General features: G+C 47.6%; 1 protein-coding gene across 1 annotated transcript; it reads right to left on the reverse strand.

Annotated features, from left to right (window-relative positions):
• Window positions 1-957: 957 nt before the first annotated feature.
• MSL2 (MSL complex subunit 2) lies at window positions 958-17,069 on the reverse strand (the record flags this gene model as incomplete). The annotated part of the gene is made up of 2 exons (XM_084267520.1): window positions 958-2,879; window positions 16,928-17,069. The coding sequence occupies 2 exons, from the start codon at window positions 17,067-17,069 to the stop codon at window positions 1,282-1,284; spliced, it is 1,740 nt and encodes a 579-aa protein (XP_084123646.1). The 3' UTR covers window positions 958-1,281.
• Window positions 17,070-22,803: the final 5,734 nt, after the last annotated feature.

A 22,803-nucleotide genomic window follows, 5' to 3' on the forward strand; every position in this document is an offset into this window, starting at 1 on the left:
GCCCGGGAGCAGTTCTCGGACAACCTGGGAGTTAAGTTTTCCATTTCCACCTTTCAGCCCAGGCTGGAAAGCACCAACCTTCAAAAGCTCCTTTCAACCTACCAGTGAAAAATGGGATGGTGGAGGGAGTTACACAGCTTACTCTGTCTGATAAACATCCAAAATATCTCACCTTGGAGAGCAAGCGATCCTCTGCCCCAGCTATAAGATGTCTGTCAGCCAAAAACAACCCTCGAGGGGATGGGTGCCCGGCCATGGCGGTCCGAACGTCACCACTCACCTGCCCCAGTGGCAGCAGCTGCCAGGGATGTCTCTGTATCCCAGGCACCTATGGCAGCGGAGAGGGGGAATCAGCCAGGGAGCCCCTCTGTGACCCACAACCCCCTTCTTTCTTTTTAGAAGCAGCAACAGTAAAAACAATAGGGACTCAAAAAAGGGAGAAAACTGGGAAGGCAAGAACAGTGCTAACAAAAACGCGAGCCGCTTCTGTGTACGAGCAATCTTCCCCCCAGCCAACGCAGCGCCGTGCCAGGGGAAGGGCAGTGGCACGGGGGACATGACTGACCACAAGCACAACCTGTGCAACTGCCAAGAAAACCACCACAGCAAAAGATGCTGCTAACGAGGCCGATACCAGACGTCTGACACCCTATCTAACACCGACTCATCCTCCTGACCTTTGGAGACTGAGCTGCTCTTCTTCAGGCTGTTTGCTTTCTCGAGATATTTACTAACCCATTTTTGCCTGTAAACTCTGCACACAGCAGATAACCCCTGCTCACAACCAGACAGACCCTGTCTGCCCCAGTCCGAATGCATCCTCCAGCTCCAGGCTGTGCTTCCTAGAGGAACACTATCTTATGTTTCTAGTCACGATGACCGCAGCTGCCCAGTAACTACTGTTCTGCAGCACCACCTAGCACGGTTAGGATGGACTAACCAGACACCGCTCTCCTACGCTGAGCAGAAGCTTTGACTGAGCACAAAGCATGACCAAGTACAATGAGGTTAATATACTCCTTGCCAAAGACCTTGTGATAAAATCATTTACATCAGCAATTGATCTCAAACTATGAGGTGCTGTAAGAACTAAAAACAGTTTTAGGGTAACTCCTCCATTATCTGCAACTATTTCCCAGACACTAATACACATAACATAGCAATGAAAAACACTTGATACAAGTGATCTAAACGCAGGAGCTCCAGCAAGTTAAACAGAACCATAGCTGCCTTAAAACTGTAGCAGTTCCCCTACGGATGGCAGGGAAAAGAAAGAAAGATTCAACAGTCATATCTCATGTCTATAGCTTCATCCAAACTTTTATCATCGTGTGTACTGGCAGCTAAAAACGTCGTTACTGGTGACCCTGTCACATTGATTACACTGGTGCTTGTGCTGGCATTGCGCACCGCAATGCTTGTCACATTAATGCCCAAAGTAAGCCTAGTCTGCTCCAAGGCCTTTTCTGGCACTGCAAATGCCTCCAGCTTCTTCTCCCCGTTAGCCATGTATGAGTTTTGGCAGCCACGGCATATGCAGTCAAGGCAGGCTTTGCGGTTAGAATAGCAAGGGCAGCGTTGGCCACGGCATGTAAGAACACTTGGATTTTGGGTGGCACGACCACATTTGCACCCTTTCTTTTCTTGTGGCTTTTTGTACACAGTTTTCGTTGGGCTTCCTGGCATAACGTTACTGCTGGGTACTTTCTCCTTCGCTTTGTCTTTTGTTTTCAGCACCCCTGGTTTGGCTTTCGGGTGGGATTTCTTAGGGGCGTGTTCTAAATTCTTTTTCATGCTTTTGTTGGACAGGAGCACAGTTTTGCTTATTTTGGGAGTAGTGCCTCCGTTGGGTACGGTTGCAATAGGCTGCAAAGACATTTTATTTTCCTGTTTCACTGTGACAGGAGCCGACGCTCCCAGCGTTGGGCCACAGATGATGCTGGAAATGGGCAGAGGTTGAACCTTTTCACTGTCGCTTTCTGACCGAGATCGCTTTCTGTTTAACTTAACTACCTTGGGCGTCGCCGCCGTACACGAGATTCCGTGAGGAGAAGCATCTGTGGACATGAAAATGTTATGGCTAAGAGGTGGGGGAGAGAGCTGCAGGAAAGGGCCGTTAGGCATGTTTGCTTCCAAGCTGGGCTGCAAATTAGAATCGCAGACTTCGGTATTGGAAACGGTCTCTAAGCTGCGGAGGACTTCCTCCACGCTGAGGAGCAGCGAGCCGCCCGGCTTTATGTCTTCACTGAAACTGCATATGTCGATGCCCGACGTACACAAGTCACTCGTAGAAACTGCATCGCACACAGGCTGCAGGCTGCTAGAGAGATCTTCAGTTTTTATATACTCTCCAGTACTACAGACATCAATCGTGTTCGCGTGGTCAGGAGAAGGAATAGTCACTCCCAGTTTATCCACCGAAAGCCCATTACAATTGGGCAACCCGTTGATAACAGAACCTCTGATATCAATGTTGTGTGTGCTTTCAGGTATCGACGTGAAACTAGCTGGAGGCTCGGTGGTGAGTTCTGAGGTGGAAGGTACAGGGGAATGTGTTAGACACAAAGCCAAGGCCGCGTCCGAAGATTTCTCAGTCTCTTCGTGGAGCGGCGATCCATCTTTGAGCAAAGCCAGAAGATCCGCCGAACAATCAACTGCTTGGATAATATCTCGTGCCAGGGGAGTCTGCGTGATGTATTCGCAGAGTTTCTTATAGCAGTTCACTAAGATGCTTAGCTGCTTATTCTCCTCAAACTGTTCGTAGTCCTTGCACCAGCTACATGACGGTTTCATCATCATCTTCTTGCCTTTACAAGTTTTGCAGACATAATGCTGACATGTGGAGTTGGTAGGAGCAATAGGGTCTTGTAGCAAATTTCCTGAGGGAAAAAAGAAAGAGAAAGGTTACAAAGGACTCAAGGCAGGTCTTGGGGAGCACAGGATGAATTTGTTTGTACTGTCAGAAACAACTGCCTGGAAAAGTTTGGCAAGTCACACAAAAATGTACCATCCCAACAACAGCCTGTAAAAAACTTCACAGCCATCACATATCTGGTTTTCACCTAGAAAACCATCAGGCCATGGTGCTGCTGCAGCTCAATCACCCCTGCTCTCTTGTCTCCTTCTGCAGCCTCTGCCACTGACAGTAACAAAACACATGAGATTTCTCTCAGTGTACCGAAAGGGAAGAGCTGCCGCAGAGGTTTTAATGAATCAGTGCACACAAGTGGCAGCAGAGCAGAGGGAAACTCTAACAGGAACGTAGAAATGACAAAATATCACCCTGAAAGGACAGGAGACACAGCAGACTTTATTTTTCATTTAGCAGGGACTAAAAATAGAGCCAAGCTTTGTGGCAGTCAGTGCTGCGAACAGAGCAAGAGAAACAGTTAAATAGATCCCAGGGATCCTTATAAACACCGAATAAACCACCTAGTGCCAAACCCCAAGGTGCAACAAGGTGGCTATTACCATATCCCAGGGAGCGGTAGCTCCCGGCTTTCCGATTCACAGACACACAGGGGTGAAATAAAACAGTGGTGCTGTCACATCCATGATGCTTAGGCACTTTAAAGCATCCACAACAACTCACAGCCAGGCAGGAGGGAAGAAATTGCTTTCTCTGAAATCTTACACTTAAGAATAAAAAAAAAAAGTCTAATAAAAATCAGTTGCCAAAGGAATCAACACCCCTGACAGCACAGAAAGTGTTGCTGTCAAGTATGAAAGTCTGGAAGGTTATGTCTCTGCCCAGAGAGGGGGTGGATGCCCCGTCCCTGGGGGTGTTCAAGGCCAGGTTGGATGGGGCCCTGGGCAACCTTGTATAGCTCCAGGCCTGGAGGTTGGTGGCCCTGCCTGTGGCAGGGGGTTGGAACTCTGTGATCCTTGGGGTCCCTTCCAACCCAGACCAGTCTGTGATTCTATGACCACTGAAACCGTAAAAACCTGGAAGAATGATTATCGGTTTTAAGAACAAACCAAGTAACACCTAAGGATAAGATACAGCAGAACCAAGGTGACCAAAATTCCACATAGAAATTATCTGACCAGCAGCTCTACCCAGCACACACCAGTATCGCTTTGCTATATTGAGCCAGCTCGAGGCCAGAAAGGTATTCTAACACTTAAATTAAACTTCAGAGCATCTACAGTCATCGACAACAGGTTTCCCCTCCTTCCCAAGCAGCAGGTTTTCAGCTTTGATCAGACCTTTCTCCTTTGTGGTGTGAGTTACAGCCACCAGCAGTGAATTCCCACCCAGGTTTTCCCAAGTGAAAACACGGCATTACAACGGAAGGGAGAAAATCGGGCTGTTTGGGATGAGAAAGAGATTGAAACAGGCTGAGGGTTTAAAAAATCCCTTCAAATACAAAGGTATTTTCTCTCCTCACTTCCTTGCCGAGGAAATTTGAATCGCGTGGACCTTCCGTAGCAGATTCTCCTCATAGTGCTTTCAAGGGACATGACGAACTGGACCTACAGTAGCACTTAAAACACGGAACTCATTCCTCATTCAAAACGCTCCCCTCCCCTTTTCCTAACCTAACCCACTGTGCTTTTCACTTTCAAACAGCTTCTGGAAGTGCAGCTTTCTGCCCGTGTTTCAAGAGGAAACGTGCATTAGCACAGTCAGTCTGCACGCTCCTGAATTCACTGAGTGAGCAGACATCCCACTGTCCCTTTGAAATCTGAATTCCCAGGTACCTCTCTTTGGGGAGGGCTGCTCCAGCCCTCCACCTCAGCTGGCTCTTCGTAAATGTGGCTTCACGCAAACTGGTTTTTGAGCAACAAGTAAGAGGAGTCGGCGCCGGAGCCACCATTCCATAGCATTCTTTTAAACAAACTGGGAGGAAATATCGTTGTTTGGGAAGTTGGCAGGTGGCACGAATCTATGTGATGTCAAAGAACAAGACCTGTCGTTACAGTGCGACCGTACGGAAGCTGCAGGGAAGCGCGCAGTATCGGAATAGGGCTAAAGGAACACGGTGCGGGAGCAACGCGGAGCAGAGCTGCTGTCAGACACAGAAAGGGTCAAAGCAGAATCACAATACCGGAGGGAAACTTGCTTCAGGACCTGTCAGCAGGTACACAACTCTTCTCTGCTCACCTCATGAGGAAGGGCTGGCTGAGGAGGGGTGACTCCAGAAGACCCCCACCGTGAGAAGACAAGAGCGAAACACTCTTCAAGTTAAGCCGTGAAGCCAACAGACGGAACTTCCGTCAAGTCTCACAATACAAGCTCCCTTTAAATGATGCTACATAAACAGCAACACAGGCAGAGATGTCCATCGTGGTCCTTGGAATGGATTGGATTTTGTGAGAAAAGTCCCTGACTCCCATGGGGGAAATACAAAAGCAAGCCTTCGATGACATCAGCTAGGCTCAAGAGTCACCTGCGTGAGCAGAAAGAGTTCATAGACAGCTGTCCATGTCTTGAGTCTTTCCAAGGGGGTGAGCAGCAAGCCATGCTCCAACACAGGAGGCCAACATGCCTAACACTCCTTCATTTAATGCTTCGAGACTTTAGAAGCCATTGCACAGCTACAGGTATCTGCAGCACTCACAGGGCCAAGAGCCCAACACCGGCATCAATACCCCATGAAACCGAGTGGGTGGGGGTGCTCCTTGGTCCATCCTCCCCCTCGTTTTAAGTAGGAGTTCTGGTGAGCGATGCTTTACAGATTATGAAACACTAAAATACTTCAGAGATGGGACCCAATATACAATGCACCAATTTGACTTTTAATGAGACTTTAAAAAAGCTACGAGCAACCATGCATTTTCTTTCTCTCACAGTAAGTTTGGCTGGAACAACCAAATATGTATGAATGCTGAAAGAAGGGACTGAAAAAATGAATTTCCAGCACATTTGTGGAAAACCCCAACCCAGACAGACAGACAGACGGACAAGACACTTTCTGCATCTCACTGGAGGAAAGAACAGAGCGAGCTCTATCCTCTGCGAATGCCAGGCAACCTACACAGGAGAGACACGAGGAATGCCTGAGCTGTAGGCATATTTTCAGTTTGAGCTCATATCTCATTGAATATTCATTCTTCAGAGTTTCTCTGGCATGGATTCTGTGGCACACTCTTCAGTTTTAGTATCATAAGGATACATAAAATAATAATAAGTAATAATGATGGTGAAGAGTCAACCATGAGATGCAGATTCACAGAAAACTAAGTCTCGTTATTTTGAATACTCAGGGAACACCATTAGGTCTAGCTGCCACCCAGAGTCTGGAGGCACAAGATCTGGGACGGTCCAAGCCACTGGGTGGTACAGGCTCCCAAGGCACAACACTCATTTGTTCCTGCAATTACCAGATCTTCCCAAATTAAGATTATGAACTCCACCGTGAAAATAAACCCAGGAAGAGTTCTGAAACACCCAGCCCATCCTCAAACTCCTACGAATAACCATACAGAGTTAGACCAATGATCCACCTAGCCCAAGAGGCCATCTCATTATCAGCCAAAAGCAGGTGCCTAGGTCATGGTGTAAGAACAAGGCCAGCAACCTCTTACTACTTGCCCAGCACTTAGCCGTTATTAGCTGAGATACTTCTCATGGGAGGTAGGGTTTCCATGCACTGAGTAACCCTCAGATTCTCTCCTTAGGCTCACCTCATCTCCTCTTCAACTACTCCAAATGTAATCAGTCACGACAGGCTTTGACAAGAAGTTCCCTGGTCAACTCTCCGCTGTGCTGAGAAGGACCTATTCATTGTGAGCATGACTTACTGGGTTCACCTGACCATCGCTGGTTCTTGTGTTGGATGAGGCAAAAGTCAATCCCTGTCCCTCTCTTCCACACCACTCCTGCTCTTACAGACATCTACCACGTAAGGTGCTGAAGTTGTGTTATTTCCAGACTGTAGAGGAGCTGTTCCTTATACCGGATCACCCTTCTACTAACACCTCCACAGTTCTCTTTCGAGAACAACCACAACACCATAAGATACAGCTGAATCACTGCTTTCTGTGCTGCCATACAATTTCACTATTTTGGCCCTGATTTTAAGCATTTGCTTTGCTTTTCTGATTGATACTCAGTACTGAGCTGATATTCTCATGGAGGTTTCTACTGCAAGGCCAGGATCTCACTTTGGGCTGGTGCCACCACCTTCTTTCTGCAAATGTAAAAATTTATATACATCTGCAAGACATAAATGGTGGGCTCGCTCTGAGAAGTTCCTGGTTTTCTACACTTATAATTTATCCAAGCCAAATTTCATTTTTCATTTTCTGGAGTTGTCATTCATCCACATAAGATTCTTCTACAATTACTCAACACAGTCCTTTACTCTTACTACCCTAAAGAGCTTGGTATCACCAACCCTTCCCTCATCTTTTCTCAACCCTCTTTTGCAAGGGGTGTATTAATATACCAAAAAGCCACCAGTAAGAGCTTTTCCCTAAGCTACATCAGTTCCAAACTGCCCTGGTCTGAGAAAGGTTTACTAAGCACCTCCATTAACAGGGACACTTCGATTTAATAAGCTGCATATACAGAGGAAGTACTTTTAATGTATTATTTACAGACTATCACAGCTGTCCTGGAAAGGCTGCTACTAGGAGGGAGGTAATTTAAACCACGAGGAATAATACTTCCTATTGTGTTCCTTAATGAGCATTACTTCACAGCTGCAGGAAGAGGGGAAGCATCTGCAAACTGTATCTGAGACACCAAAGGGAGGGGAAAAGGCGGGAATGGAAGCCATTACTAGGTGAATATATCCTCTCTGATGAGAGAGTCACCGAGAACAAAAAATCCAACAGGTCCCCTCCTGCCACTCTCATATCCTCAGCAAGCCCAGCAAAGGGCTAACCAAACACGTGTAACCCTTGGAAAAGCCTGCTGAAGCTTTATAGCTGCCGCCTTTAACAACCCAAAGCCCTGAGAATGACGTCACCATTAACTCTTCATCTGATGAAGTAAACTAGAAAGAATGACAACATCAGGGTTTGTTCCAAGTATAACTAGATGTATCGCTGGGGTTAGTCGCCAACATCTGCCTGCAGAGAAGGAAGGAGTCTCTAATCCTCGAGTGCATCCGTGCCGCCAGAAGTCACCCTTGCTTCCCAGCGCGTGAGCGGGAAGCTGCACAGCCCGGCAGCCCTCTGCTCCTTCTGCTCTGCCCTCTGCCCGCTGAAGCGCTGCCTCTGCCACACGCTGGCCCACACCCGCTGACCTCCTGACATCCAATCCTACAGCGGCCGTGACAGCATCTTTAAACCAAGCGGCACCAAACGTCTCTGTGAACTCTGGATCAGTCAGACAGAAACTCTACAGCTCTGTTACACCTTGGCAGTTTAAAGCAGCAGGAAGCTGTTATTGATCTGGCCAAGCACACACACGCTTCTATCTTAAAATTTACACGTGGCAAGCACCTCGGTGTCCTAACCAGAAGCCGTCGGTCTGCTGCTTCAACAGCGGGTCTGCTACACCCTCAGCATTTTCATTTCTGGATTAAACACGATCTGATTGTTTCTACCTCGCTAATTAGTACCAGGCAGTAAGCTCTAACAAACTGCTCCATTCGGGCTTGAGAGTTAACCACCATCTGAAGGATGGGAGCGAGTTCTCACCAACCGGCGGTACCACCGGACACAAGGTTTTTGAAGTGCAGCTCCCCACCTACCACGTCAGCTGAAGCAGCCTGGAGAAGAAAAGGCTTGCTCCTCCCACTGCCCTCCTGCGCTGCTCCCTTCAACCCCACACAGCACCTTATTTCTGTCCAAGAAAGAGTCAGCTACATCCAACTGACGAGTAAGTAGCTCAAGGTTTCGAAGCAAAACACGCAAAAGGAAAGATTCGATCATAAAAGCAGCAGCATTTTGAGTTTGATACAAAACTTACAAGCACTATTTGCAAAACTATCTGGTGACAGGCATACGATGAGTAGTGAAAAGGTCTGTTAGCCATCTGCAGAAAAATAAACCAAATGTTGTAGATGGGTGCAAGATCTGGGTATTTACTAGAAAAGAAGATAATTAAATACACTCAAAACCAGAGAAACTTCAAGAGAGGTTAGTGCAAGGAACTAAGACAACAAGGACCAGACAACAGTGAAGAGTCTCCTTCCCTGGATCAAGCCCTAACATAACCATGAACCCCTTCCAAGCCCTGCACTCAGGAGGGGTGGCCCGAACCATGGACTCATTGCTGCCCTTCACATCTACTGCACCCAACTCAAGAGCAGGCTCACCAGATGGACAATTGTCCTACCCCTGCCCCAACAAACCTTCCCAGTTAGAAAAAAGTTGGGCAGCTTCTCCCATCACACAGAAATCTACTGTTTCACCTGGCAAAGGTGACCACCTCGATCACCCAGCTACCCTACACCCACTTCCCTGTGTTCAGAAAACTAATCAGCATTTGCAGCTACCACAGTCTTGGTTGAGCGGCATGAAGATGCAGGACATCTGCCATATCACCAGGACAAAGCTTTGCACCCAGGTTTACAAAACAGTTCATAAGAGGAGCTCACAACCACACCACTAAGAACATCCTTATCCTTCAATGCTTCTCCCTATAACACCTTGTTTTGCCCAAAAAAAGTGAGTTCTACTCAGCCAAGTAGTAGAAATGGGGAAAGGTGACCAAGGGTTTCAGCACACAACCCCTTTTCACACCTGAGACAGTAAGTAAAAGAGTTTACACTTGTGAACTAAATGATAGCATTTCTTCCTGAAGACATGGTGTTGCTCTTAGATCACCACAACAGTGCCACTAGAATTTGTTCTAGGACATTCACAGGCACTACTCAGATTCCCCACTGAATGAAATGCAAACACAGTGGTGGGGGCACACAAAAAAACCGGTATGTAAAACAAACTTTTCTTGAAATCTTATCAGGGAAAGCATTCTGCTGGCTGCTGAGTATTTCAGAGCATCCTCCATCAACCAATGACCATTAAAAATGAGCTACAGAAGTTATTACCTTCATATAGGGATGCTTGTGACTAAATATTAAAGATTATGCAACTCTTCGGAAAAATAAAATACACACTATTTTTGTCTGAACACCATGGGAACCCAAATTAGCCACACTATGAATACAGTTAGACTATTTTTCTGCATATTCAGAGAAATATAGCCAACCTCTTTAAGCTAAAGTTCAAGACCAAAAAAACAAGTATGACAAATCACACTTTAACTGTAGAAGGACTACTTTGTTCTCTGACTTCACCCCACCAAAACATACAACAGAACAGACTTCAAATCCTGTATCAAAGTTCTATTTCTGCTTGAAAGTCTTTATGTTTGCAAAAACCACTGCCTAAAAAAAAATTCTACATGTATTTTGAATTTTGCCACCTAATTCGTTACAACTTTCTAACAAACAGGCTTTAAAAACATCCAAGAAATTAATCTTTTTCACCACCCCATGTAACAATGTCTTCCAAAAGTCTGGGTTGCTGTACTTTAAGAGGTTTTAAATGGCAAAGGTAACATCTCTCTTATGGGTATTTGATTCCATTAGCATGCATAAACACTCAAAAGAGTTAAAGATCAAGTTGAATGTGTTTATCACAAACAACAACAACAAAAAAAGAAGTAATGAAAACTAATTTTTACCACCAAAAATGTTCACCCAGCAAGACTAACCTTGCTCTTCAAGCCTACTGGAGATGGAACAAGCCCCGTGCTGGGACTGCAAGTCTCAGGAGACAGAGAACAAATTACATCGCTGTAAGACTTCAAAGTGAGTTTCTCCCTAGGAACAGTGAAATCTTTACTGGAAAGCTCAAGAAAGGTTGTGCTGTGTGTGACTTCAAGTCACATACTAGGTGCAAAGAATCTTTTCTGGCCTCCCACAGAACTCCAGTGTTACATCCAACAACTGCTTCCTCCAGATTCAGCCAAACTAATCTGTAAATCATAACAGAGTAAGAAAACAAACCCAAAGAAATCTCTGTTTAAATGCACTATGTCCATAAACCTGGACAACCAAGTTGTCCCAATAAAGATGCCTCCTGGCAACACATTAACTTTTCTTCAAACACTCTGAAGCACAATCGGTTTAATCAAAATCCTCAGGCGACCATCAACACCCGTTCATCATCTCCCATCGCCTCGATAAGAAACACACTCATCTCAAATCACATCAGAAGACAATATTGCAGTCACAACCTTCTTTTGAAGCCCACTATCAACCAGGTGTGACACTGAAAAACCACAGCTTCCTCCTCCTCAATTCTGTTCCAAGACAGAGGAGTATTTTTAGTTTAGAAACCAATGTAGAGTCAACTGGCAGAACTTTTATGTTATCAAAACTTAGGCAGTACAATGCAGACAACTTCGAAAAAGCAGCTCTCCCAGGAGTCACATGCAGGATTTCAAAACAGGAAAGGGAAACAGTGAATTTAAGTGAGGAGATTTTAAAGAGGAAGAGAAATCAACCAACACATCCTTGGCTGAAAGCTGGCCTGTTCTGAGATGTGCGAGCACGTATTTTAGTAGAAGGTATTTAGCAGAAGGTCTCTGATAGGTGCTGAGTCCCCTAATCTGTTCCCCAATGGTTGTTCTGGAGATTCTGGTTATTTTGCACGTTCTGCAGGAATTCAGAAGTATTCTGACAACCTACTTCTAAAACCTACCACTGTGTCATAGCCAGGCAATACCATTCACCATTGGAAATGAAGGAACAAAGAAAATGCCAATGAAAAATACCTCTGTGTGTGTGTGTGTGAAGCACCTCTTGAGATTATTTTTCAAACACAGAAGGCACCTCTAATCTAGGGAGAATGGACAAGGAATCAGAGTTCTAGGCTAAACTTTTACATCACATTTTCCACCTTAAAACTCTCATGTCTAGGCTTAACTCAGTCACGGCTCACATCCCAACCAGAAAATCCAGTATCATGCATGTAATTAAGTTTTGTTAGCAGTGCCAATTCGTTTCATCAGCCTTCTTCCATCCCTGTGACAGGAAATCATATTTTCTAGAAAGTTTAAATCAATTTTTGGTGTCACCCAACTATCTTATCTTCTCTGAAGGTTATCACCTAACTGCTGCATGCCTCAGATCCTATCAGTACAGTATGCTCTAGAGCTCTGATTCGCTTGCATCCCACTTGCTTGTGGGGTTTCTTCCCATAGGTATTGGTACAAATCTTCATATGAAAGTTCAATGAAACTGTACAGATCTAATTCACAATCTCCCAATGACAAAACACAGCCTAAAATAACAAGCTCTTCTTAGGATCCATAATGACAATGGGCTACAGACCAGGGGTCCAGAGGAGGTCACACCATGCAGCACCAGCACAGGGGAGGAAGCAGTCAGAAAATTAGCTCAGCAAGGGGCAAGGAAGAAGAGTACCCGACAACATGGACAAGATGACACAAAGATGGGAAACTTTACACAATTCAATATACCACCAACTATGGAGACATTTCAAACCTAGCTAGCAGAGTGAGTCCCACAAGACTCAACTTAGACTGACAGTATAAACCTTTCAAAACCCAGGCTACTAGTTTTCCACAAGAGCAGGATGGAAATAACACCCCTACGATCGTCTTAACATAGGAAATCAAAGAGATGGTGAATATTGGGTTATGCTTTGGTAATCCTTGCCATTCCCCATGCCTGGGAGTTGCTTCCACAACGCTACTTCACCATTTAGCCTACAACCCTAACTAAAATTACCAAGAGCTATCTCAAAACACTCGACAGGAGCCGTATAAGGTACCAGTCAGTACAGCCACGTTGTTCTTTGTTCCTTCCCGCCCCTTAATCTCTCTTAAGCCACATGTTGTCTCACATCCCCCTTACTTAGATTACAGGATGTTTAAGGCAAGAACGATATTCTTATCCTGTATTTCTACAGCACAAGCTACAGCTGGGTTCCTGGTCAAACATCAAGCGTTGTCCTAAAGCCACCCAACCTTTCAAGTATTTTTCCATTCTAAACCAGGAATACCAACCTTTCACATGCCTTTTTAAGCATCTTTCAGAGGTTCCAGGATGAAGTCTCCCATGGATAAAAAGCTCAACTGATCGGACTGGCAATCTGTCACAAACATTTGAACTGAATTTCAAAACAAGGCTGTTGATGCTGCAAAGCCAACGGAACCTCTGAATGGCCTGCAGTAACCTACATGCTATTTGAAACAGAGAAAGCCACTTTTAAGAAGATTTTTATCCCAACAGCCTGTATGTTTAACACCTGAGAGTTTGTTGCAGAAATTCTACTAAACTGTATTTTAAATGTGGTATTAACATGCAATTTAATAATCAACACTGGAGTCCAGAGGCTGAAACTCAGATTTCACAGCCTCCAAACATGTAAGGCACACACCTTTTGTCTAACCCACAGGCAGGAGTGGTTGTTTTGCAGTTTTAAATGCTCTGGGAAATATCTTATACACCCCTGTAAAAGGATGATGCATTACCTACACCACCATCTAGGAAACTATTACATGATCCCACTTCAATCCTAGAAACATACACCATCGTACCATCAACATACTTTAACCTCTATAACCCATGAGGTAAGACAGAAACCTCAAATCCTCCTAGGACACGTTCAGCTGGCTTGCAATGGTGTACTGTATTTACACGATGAGTTTCTACTGATGGAACTGCAAGTGTGCCCATCTGAATCTGAAATCAGAGCTTTAATTAGAATTTCATCATTACATGGATCAAAAAACTTCTGTGTCCCCCCTCTATTATATAAGCTGGTTCAGAAGACTATCAGACCAAAAGAAAATGAGTTTATGTCTAGGGGATGGAGAAAATAGTGAAAGCACAAAGCAGTGTTGGGTGATTTATATAGCTGCCACTAATTTCTTCTAAAAAACAATTCTCTAAAATTAAAGGGACAATCTTGACTGCAGCATTAATACCTACAGCCTAACAAAGCACTCCAGAATGTATTCAGAGAGATTAAATACCCAAGAAAGGCTGATGACATAAGGACTGCTAATTTGGGGAGTAATTTCCCAAGAGGAGTCCTACAAGCCCAACACTTGGGACTTTAGCAGGTGTAGCAGGGGGGTTATGCATTACTCAGAATTCATTCAGTGCTTCTCCAAAGCTGGATTTCTAAACATTCACAGTCCAGACCACATTCCACTGAGGATGTGCAAAGAAAGTATCTGACACAGTTCCATGTGCATGAACCTGTACCTAGATATCTGGATCTCACGGTCGCATAGAAAGAAGAGAGTATCTAAAAGGCTTTTACATACTTCAAAAAACCCTCAGTGGGAAGTTCTGGGTGGTTTTTGGTGGCACTCACTCTTGTGATCATACATCTCCCAAAGTAATCTTTATTTCAGCACTTCAGCTTTTAAATCACTAAAGTTAAAAAGGTTTTGGCAGTCGGATAGGTTTTAAGTGACCTTAAGTTTGCAGAAGGTGTGACAGCTCTCAGCACCAACAGGTACAAGAAAGAAGTAACTCCTTTAAAAATATCATAGTAAGGTCAGAGGGCCAAAGAGAGAGAGGGGCACCGATATCAACCCATGACAGAAGCAGGAGAGAAGGAACACAAAAAAGCAAACAAGAAAAATAAGATCAATCTGCCTTTAACAGTCTGAGCTGAAGACTGATGACTGCTGGTCCACACCAGAGAGCACAGCTCTGGATCAAGCAGGACGCCCTCCCAGAACTAGCTGCTGGCAGGTTCAAGAAAGCTGCTTCTCTGGCTCTGTTTTTCACTCTATTTTACTGTCACAGAGCCAGGTATTTACCAAGGCCTCAGTGCGCAGCCACACCTCAAACAGGAGCCCAAGACAGAGATAATACTGGGGAATCACTCATAGACAAACACTTGAAACAAACAGCAGCTACAGCTATCTGAAATCTTGCCACAGCAGGAAAAAAATAGAAGCTGAAGCAGCAACCTTAAAATTCAAAGAAAATAAGGGATGAAAAGGGGAAGTGGAACCATTGAGAAGTAAGTTTGCAAGTAGGAATATCCACGGAAGGACAAGTCAATAGAGAAAGCAAACTAAAAAGCTCTACCTAACTGAGAGGGACAGAAAAGCTGAAGGGGAAAATCAGCCCAGGAATTTGGGGAGGGACAAATTAAAGATAGACGATTTCAATAGCACAGAGTGTAAAAATAAGATTGCAAAAGGCCAAGAAGGGAAGAAGTCAAGGCAAGGAGAACAAAGAACACATTTCAGAAGGCCAGTCTTAAAGTGGAGGGGCTAGATAGCACAGCAGTTAGAAACTCATCGTCCCTATGTCAGTACCTTACTTAAATAAACCAGAAAAGTATTAGCATATTCTGAGGGAAAAGCAGTCAGTGACTGACCAAAAGCAAGAAGGATTTATAGAAAAAATTAGGAATTGGAATGAAGAAGGCCTAAGGTAATAAGAAAGAAATTAAGAGCAGAGGTGCACTGATATTGACATCAGGGTGAGAAAAAAAAAACGTAGACAAATTATTTCAGGAAATGACACCACAGTGATCCTGGGAACAGGCTCCCTCTTTCCCAGTACAAACAGATCTCTATTTTCTAAGACTTTAAGTGGGAGGAGCCAATGGCTACAAGGATAGGAAGCACCAAACACTAGTTTAGAAGCCTCAACAGTTGAAATCCTGATCCTGTAAATAAATCAACTCTGGTAATTCGATTAAACCCAGTGCGATCACACACATCAGCAAAGGTAAATACACACACAAACAGCAGACAGCAGTCCACCCGCTCTGTTAACAAGATACAAACACAGACCAGGCTGGGGTTTAAAACTACTGGGGGGAGGGGGGGAAGCGAATTAACCAAATTAACCAACGGAGAGGTCTTCTAACAGTTCAGGCTCCATCTCCCAAGGCTTCAAAGGAAAGTTGAAGAAAGGTTTCAAGTTTATTCCAGAGCTTCCTACCCACTCATAAACGCAGCAGAATGGGGAACACTGGGAAGGAATTGCTGACCATAACGGTGAAACTCCGGATGCCTCCCTCTGGCCACAAAACACAGTATGATCTTTGGGGCAGGGAGCAGGGAAACCCTAGCAGACATTCAGCTTATTTGATTTCTGTAGTAATTATTGATACAGGATAATTATTTGCTAGACACAAAAAAAAAAAAAAAAAAAAAAAGGAAAAAAAATCCAATTATTGTTTCTGTGTGCTGAAAATTCCTGGCTTTCGATCTGAATTACTTTTTTGTTCTTTACATTTCAAGCGGGGGGGTGGGGAGGGGGTGCAAAGTGGTTTCCCTGCCTCCGTGGTCTGCGCATTGTTTTGAGTATCTTTTACCACACTTGCTCTCAGGCGTCGCGTTCTTCAAAACAATTTACTCCGCTATCCCAGGGCATTCCAATAGCCACTAATAACTACCGTAACCCTTTACGAAACAAAGTGGTCGTAATAAAGCGTTGCGTTTTTGGGGAGAACGCACTCCCAACGGTGGAGTATCTATCCCTCCAGGCACCACGCCGGGCCGGTAAACACACAGACCCCAGCGCCCACCTGACCAGCGCCGCCGCAGACCTCCCACCCTCCCCTGCTCGGGGGTGGGTGTTTCTAAACCGCACAAGATTTTTCACTCCCCCCTTTCCCAACTTGCCCAACGGCCCCGCCGCTCCCTGCGCCCGCTGCCCCCCGCGGGAGAACCGCGGGCCGCCCACGTGGGTTCCGCCGCCGCGCCCCCCCCCCCCCTCCGCCTCCCCCTCAGCAGCGAGAGACTCCGCGGGTGCGGGAGAATCCGCGGCCAAAGGCGGAGAAAACTTTCCCAGGCCGCCTCCGTGCGTGAGGCGGCTTTCGGGGCGTTAGCGGGGCGGGAAGATCCCTTCCGCGGCGTTTCCTCCGGCAGCCCAGGCCAGCCCCGGCCGGGGCAGCACCGAGGCGGGCTCTCCGGCCAGCGCGGCCCAGGGCCGCCCCGCAGCGCCGTGCGGCGAGCCCGGGGGTAAGGGAGGGGAGCTCATTGTGCAGGGAACAAAAGAAAGATCCTCACCGCAAACGCAGCAGGAGAGGGACTGCCTGAAGTAGGGCAGGAGCTTGTTAATCTCTGTAAAGGACTGGGGATCCCCAGGGTCGTAGTTGAGCACCAGGCGGCTCGCTGAAACGTAGAGAGCAGTGGCATTCACCGGGTTCATCGCAGCCGCTCGCACGCCGCCGGCTCCGGGGTGAGAAGAAAGCGCGGCGCCGAGTCCGTGCCGGCCGAGGGGGCAGGTGGCCCCGGGGCGGGGGCAGGCCGGGTGTCACCTTGGTCCGGGGCCACCTGGAGCCGCGCGGCGGCGGCGGCAGCGCGGAGGCCGCGGCGGCCCGGCGGCCCTGTCAGAGGGGCCGCGCTGGCTCCTCCTCCGCCTCCAGCGGGGCCTCGCTCCCGAGCAGCGGCCTCGGCCCGCCCGCAGCCGCACAGCGCAGGGAGGCGGCGGCGCTACTCCAGGCTGCGGGCCATGCCGGGCCGCCCTCCCCCGGGCCCTGCTCCTCTCCGAGCGGACGCTTCCTCGGCCGCTGCGGGCCGCGCCTCAGCGGCGGCCCGGCATGGCGGCGGCCGCAGGGAGGAACCGCGAAGCCAGCTCAGGGCGGCGGCGGGCCGGGCCGCGCTGCCCGATCCGGCGGCGGGGGAGGGAGGCGGATGCACCTGGGCCTCAGCGCGGCCGCATCACCGCGGCGCCGCCGCGGCCTCCTCCGCGGGGCCGGTGGCTCCTGGCTGCGCGGCCGCGGGGCGGGCGCCGCTCGCCGGGCAGGGTCCGCCGCCCGATCCGCGCCGCAATGTCAATAGCAACCGTTAGATCCAACCGTCACTGCGGAGCCATCGCCGCTGCCGTCTAGCGCCTGACACTGCGCATGCGCGGCCGGGCCGCTTCCCTCCCCGCAGCAGGGGCCCATTCCGCGGCGCGGGGGGGGGAGAGGCGGGTGTGGAGGGGGGAAGCGCGGCGCCCTCTAGCGGAGCCCGGCTGTGCTGCCGCGGGCCGCGCGGCTGCCCTGCCGCCCTCGGCCTGGGCGCGGCGCCGGCCTGAGGGAGCCGGCCCCTCGCCTCAGCCCCGCGGAGGGCGGGCTGGGTCGGCCGCCCCGCGGGCGTGGAGGGTTTTACTGCGCCGCGGGCCTCCGCCTCACGGGCGGCCGTGGCACGACGAGCGCCTCCGCTCACCTCTCAGGCAGAGGAATCGGCCCCCGCCTGCGCCTTAAGCCGCGCTGGAACCTGCAGCCAGGCCTGTCACGTACTCGAGCCGTGAGGCTGCAGCGTACAGACTGGGCCCCTCTTCCAGCCAGCACGGAGCGAGAGTCTCCAGCGCGTCTGCCGTCAGGGTGCGAGAGCTGCAGGGCCCGTGAGGCTCTGAGGGCTGGCGGAGGAGCTGCAGAGCACACCCTCCTCGCTGGGCACAAGCTGCCCACACGTGGCTGTGTAGATGGATGTCTGGCACGGGTGTGCTTGCTGCCCGTGATAGCGCTCTGGAGGCTACAGCAGTAGATCCACAGGCTCAAGGCAGGTGTGACAAAGACATGGGCACATCACTGGGGGTGTATGGAGGGAACTTCTGGTATTTCCACTGTAGGCACTACTGAAGCCACACACCTCCAGATCCTGTGTTGCAACACTGCTGGTGCCATCTCCCTGCTTCCCTGCCTTTTGGAGAACCAATAGAACCTCTCCTTTTTTCCCAGTTGTCCCTCTATCACCTAGAGTTGCCCACGTTAAACTAATCGGAGAGTGTCACCTCGATCTTCCTGTTCTTTATTCTCTTTGTTAATCCCCCCCCAGCTTTCCCACACACAGTGCACATACAAAATACAGGAGATTTGGTCTTGACTCCAAATACACATCTAGCACTTCTGGTCCTCATCAAGCCATACAGCTCATTCCCCACCTGACAGTTTGTATATACCCCATGTACAGCCCCTGTGCACTCCCTCAGTGTATCTCACAGAGTGACATGCATGCTACTACACCCCCATGTCCCTTTTGATGTCCCAGCAAACCCTTAGCATGCCATCTGGGGACCATCCCTAAACCCTTCTTTCCATGATACAGCATCTTGCAAGGCCCCAGCTGGAGTCCTGTGTCCACTTCTGGGGCCCCAATACAAGAAAGGTGTGGGACTGTTGGAGAGGGGTCAGAGGAGGAGATGAAGGTGCTCAGAGGGCTGGAGCAGCTCCCCTACAAAGAGAGGCTGAGGGAGCTGGGCTGGTTCAGCCTGGAGAAGAGAAGGCTGCGGGGGGACCTCATTGCAGCCTTCCAGTCCCTGAAGGGAGCAGAGAAACAGGAGGGGAATGGGATTGTTAAAAGGGTAGATAATGGCAGGACAAGTGGTGATGGATTAAAGCTGAAGGAAGGAAAGTTTAGATTAGATATTAGGGGGAAGTTCTTTACAGAGAGAGTGGTGAGGGGCTGGAACAGGCTGCCCAGAGAGGGGGTGGATGCCCTGTCCCTGGAGGTGTTCAAGGCCAGGTTGGATGGGGCCCTGGGCAACCTTATATAGATCCAGGCCTGGAGGTGTGTGGCCCTGCCTGTGGGTTGGAACTGTGTGATCCTTGGGGTCCCTTCCAACGATTCTATGATCTTCATTCTTACCCTCAGCCTATATGCATATTGCCTGTAAAGTGCCCCATTCCTTCTCCAACTTATTCTAAATGTTTCTCTTAACACAACACCTGACATCCAAAGAGTTTTTCTAGCTTTGACTAATTTTGGGGTTATACTCCATCCATGAGCTGGATTCAGTAGTTATGATCTGTACTGTTCCAGTACCAAACCTCAATCCACAGCATTAACCTGCACTATTCCTACATTCCCTGATAGAGCTAAATAAGTAGGTTTGGATTCCATCTAAGAACAACTGCAATTCTAGCAGGACTGATAATATAAACTCTCTAGAACTCTTAAGTAAATATTTCTCTTGAAAATTATAGTAATAATTGAATAATCAAATACAAAATGAGAAGAGCAGCAAGACTGACTAGATCACACACTTTTCTCCATAGGGAGTCCACAGGGCCTTTTTTTCTGTTTCACTGTTGCTGGCTGACTGTCAAATTCTGATTTTTTCTTCCAGTTAGACCCTTGAGGTGAGGCTCCATGTTTCTAGCAGTGCAATCCAAGAAGCAGATATAATTTTCTCCTACCTTCAATCTGTTGATTGTTTCTTCTAGTCTATCAGCATTACTATTCTTGTGAGTGAGTCCCCTTATCTAAACAGACTGGGTTAGGTCCTCAGCTGTTTGCCATCACTATGACAATTAGAGTGGTAAGACTAAATATTAGGGTCTCGAGTGCACCAACAGGCTCTGCAACCTCTTGCCCCTGCCCCCAGGGGTTTGGCTGCAGGCCTGTGGCCAGCTCTGATGTGGTGCAGCTGTGTGACCTTGGATCACACTGCTGAGAGATAGTTAAGCTGTGAGAAGTTTCATCTGGGCCCCCTTTGCTTTGCTTTAGGAGCTGCCTTGAAGTACAGACCTCGCCTTTTGCTGAGCTAGCCTGTGTTTGGCATGCTGCCTCTCTGCTTTGACCCTGGACCTGCCTTGTCACTGTAGATGTCTGGCAATCACTTGTCTCACCTTTATTGCTGCTGCTGGACCTGTTCTGCTCATCTTCTTCAGGTACTGTGGGTCTGCTTCCCATTACTGATGTACTGCCCTTACCTGCCTCCCTGTCACCCTCTGCTTCTGGCTCACCCGCCCCTCTGCAGTTGCCACTTTAGCTACTAAAGACTTTGTGGCCCAAGTGTTCTCACTAATTTAATTTGCCAGTTGTCAGTGGTGTGTGCTCAATATTGAATAAGCCCTGAAATGCTCAGTAAACTCTTTCTGTGACAGTGGAAGTAGCCTGCAGTAGCCATTGCTTCTCATCTCCTGGGAGAGTGGTAGGGAGAAGGCCTTAATGTGTGGTTCCTCTCATGTTCCAGCTGCTGTGGTTTTATTTCTCTTTCCATGCTGTGTCTTTCATGTCCTTGAACTGAACTGCCTTGCCAGACCATTTTAAGAGACCTGTGTAGGAAGCGAAGACTCTGGGACAGTTATTCAGAAAACTTACTGTGACCAGTACCTTAAAAATAGTAGACATTTTAAATGTGCCCTTCAGTTGAGTTGTCTGTCTGACCCTCAGATGACTGTAGTCCTGGATCATTTCAGTTGCTCATAGTCTGAGCTTGCATGCTTATATTTTGATTTACATCCCTTCCTTTTTTTCAGTGAAAAATTAATTTTAATAAGGGCAGAGTAGGGATATTTCATTTTCCAGTTCCTATCAAGATTTGGCCTGTGGCTGTACATGGAGGGAACTAGGTAATTCCTTTAGATGAGGTTAGAACACAGCCTGTGAACTCTCCCAAGTACAGGTATCAGCGCTGCCGTCCTAAGTCCTTGGGTGATAGTTTTAAGGTTTTGTTTCTTTACTACAGTGCTTGAACAGAAAAATGGGTTAGATCTAGATGGTTCATTGTAAGTGTATTACATAGAACACGAGGTGTTGTAGCAGCTCCCTGTGTCAAGAGATCCTTCTGTTGTGGAACTGGTCCGTCCTGAAGTGTGCAACTCCTATAGTGCTGCATCTAGGGAACATTGTCAGCTGGGAAGATAAAACAACCCAGTCACCATATGTACTGGCTCTGATGGTGTAGTCATGAAGAAACTGGTGGTTTATTGTTGTTGGGGGGTTGTTTAGGCTTTTTCTCTCAACAAATAGAAGACATGCCAACGGCAAACTTGCTTTTAATCACTTCTGCATTTGACTTGATGTACGTTTCCCTGTGTCATTACACTCTGAGTGTCATGAAAAGAGGCAGGACAAGCCCAGAGTGGGTGTAACTGTTCTAGCATAGATCGAGGTACTTGTGGTTTTTGGGGCTGATGTTATTAATAAATTAACAAATCAAACACTAATAAATACAAAATCAGAGTAACTGCAAAAGGAAGGAACAATAACAAACCTCCCCTCAGCTTCTAAGGAAGACAAAGACTGAATTTTGCCAGAAAGCAATGAGAAGGAACTGAAGGTTGTTGGAATTGCTCTGCAAAGCCTGTGGGCCCTTCTGTTAAGTGGTCTGTGGCTATCAGCTCACCCTTGTTACTGTCCCAGTGAGAGACAGCTGCAGAGCCCTCCCCTGCAATACAGGCTGCATCAGATGACTTGTCTGTGCCTCTCTACTGTGCATTTCTCCCTGCATTTGGTCTCAGAGGGTTGTCAGTTTTGTAACCCCAAATGGCCAAGGGGGAGATGCAATGGTGACGTGGCTTCACGGGCCTGATAAAGCACAGCACACTGGCATGCTCCAGTCCATTGGCTTTGCCTCATTTCATATTAGTGCAGGAACTGTAGAATTTCCCATTATACTAATTTTCCCCTCTGTGTTCAAAAGTATTCTCCTACGTTATTCCAGAAGGGCCATGTTTTCTAAAAGGAATTCCAATTGCTTACTAAAATCCTATCAGGAACTCTCTCTGAGAATTGTCCTCTTGGAGAAGTTGGTGCCTACAGTCCCACACGTGGGGACATCCTTTTCTTACGGATGTAGGAGTGGCTGTGATGGCCTGTTTGCTCAAGTGGACATTCCCTTATGAGGAAGTCAATCCCTACTTTTTTTATTGAGGCTTATTGTTGCAAGTATCTTTTGGGGGGAGGGAAAGAGGGATCTACGTTACTAAGCTTGAGACCTGGAGTAGTACAGTACAACTTGTATCTTTAGTGGTGCAGAGGAATTCCCTGTTCTAAGCCAGAGAGCTTCTTACACTGTTGTTGAAGGCTGAAATAAGCAATGCGGTACAAACAACTTCAGGACAGTGTTTTTAGGCCCCCCAGTTCTTTGCTACTGCTTGGGGTTTGCTGTTGTTTTTTATTGTGGGTTTGTTTTTTTAACTATCTGCTGCTTTTCAGAAACACTCAACAAA

This window comes from Gallinula chloropus (genome assembly GCF_964237585.1).
Source record: "Gallinula chloropus genome assembly, chromosome: 8".
Lineage (NCBI taxonomy): Eukaryota > Metazoa > Chordata > Aves > Gruiformes > Rallidae > Gallinula > Gallinula chloropus.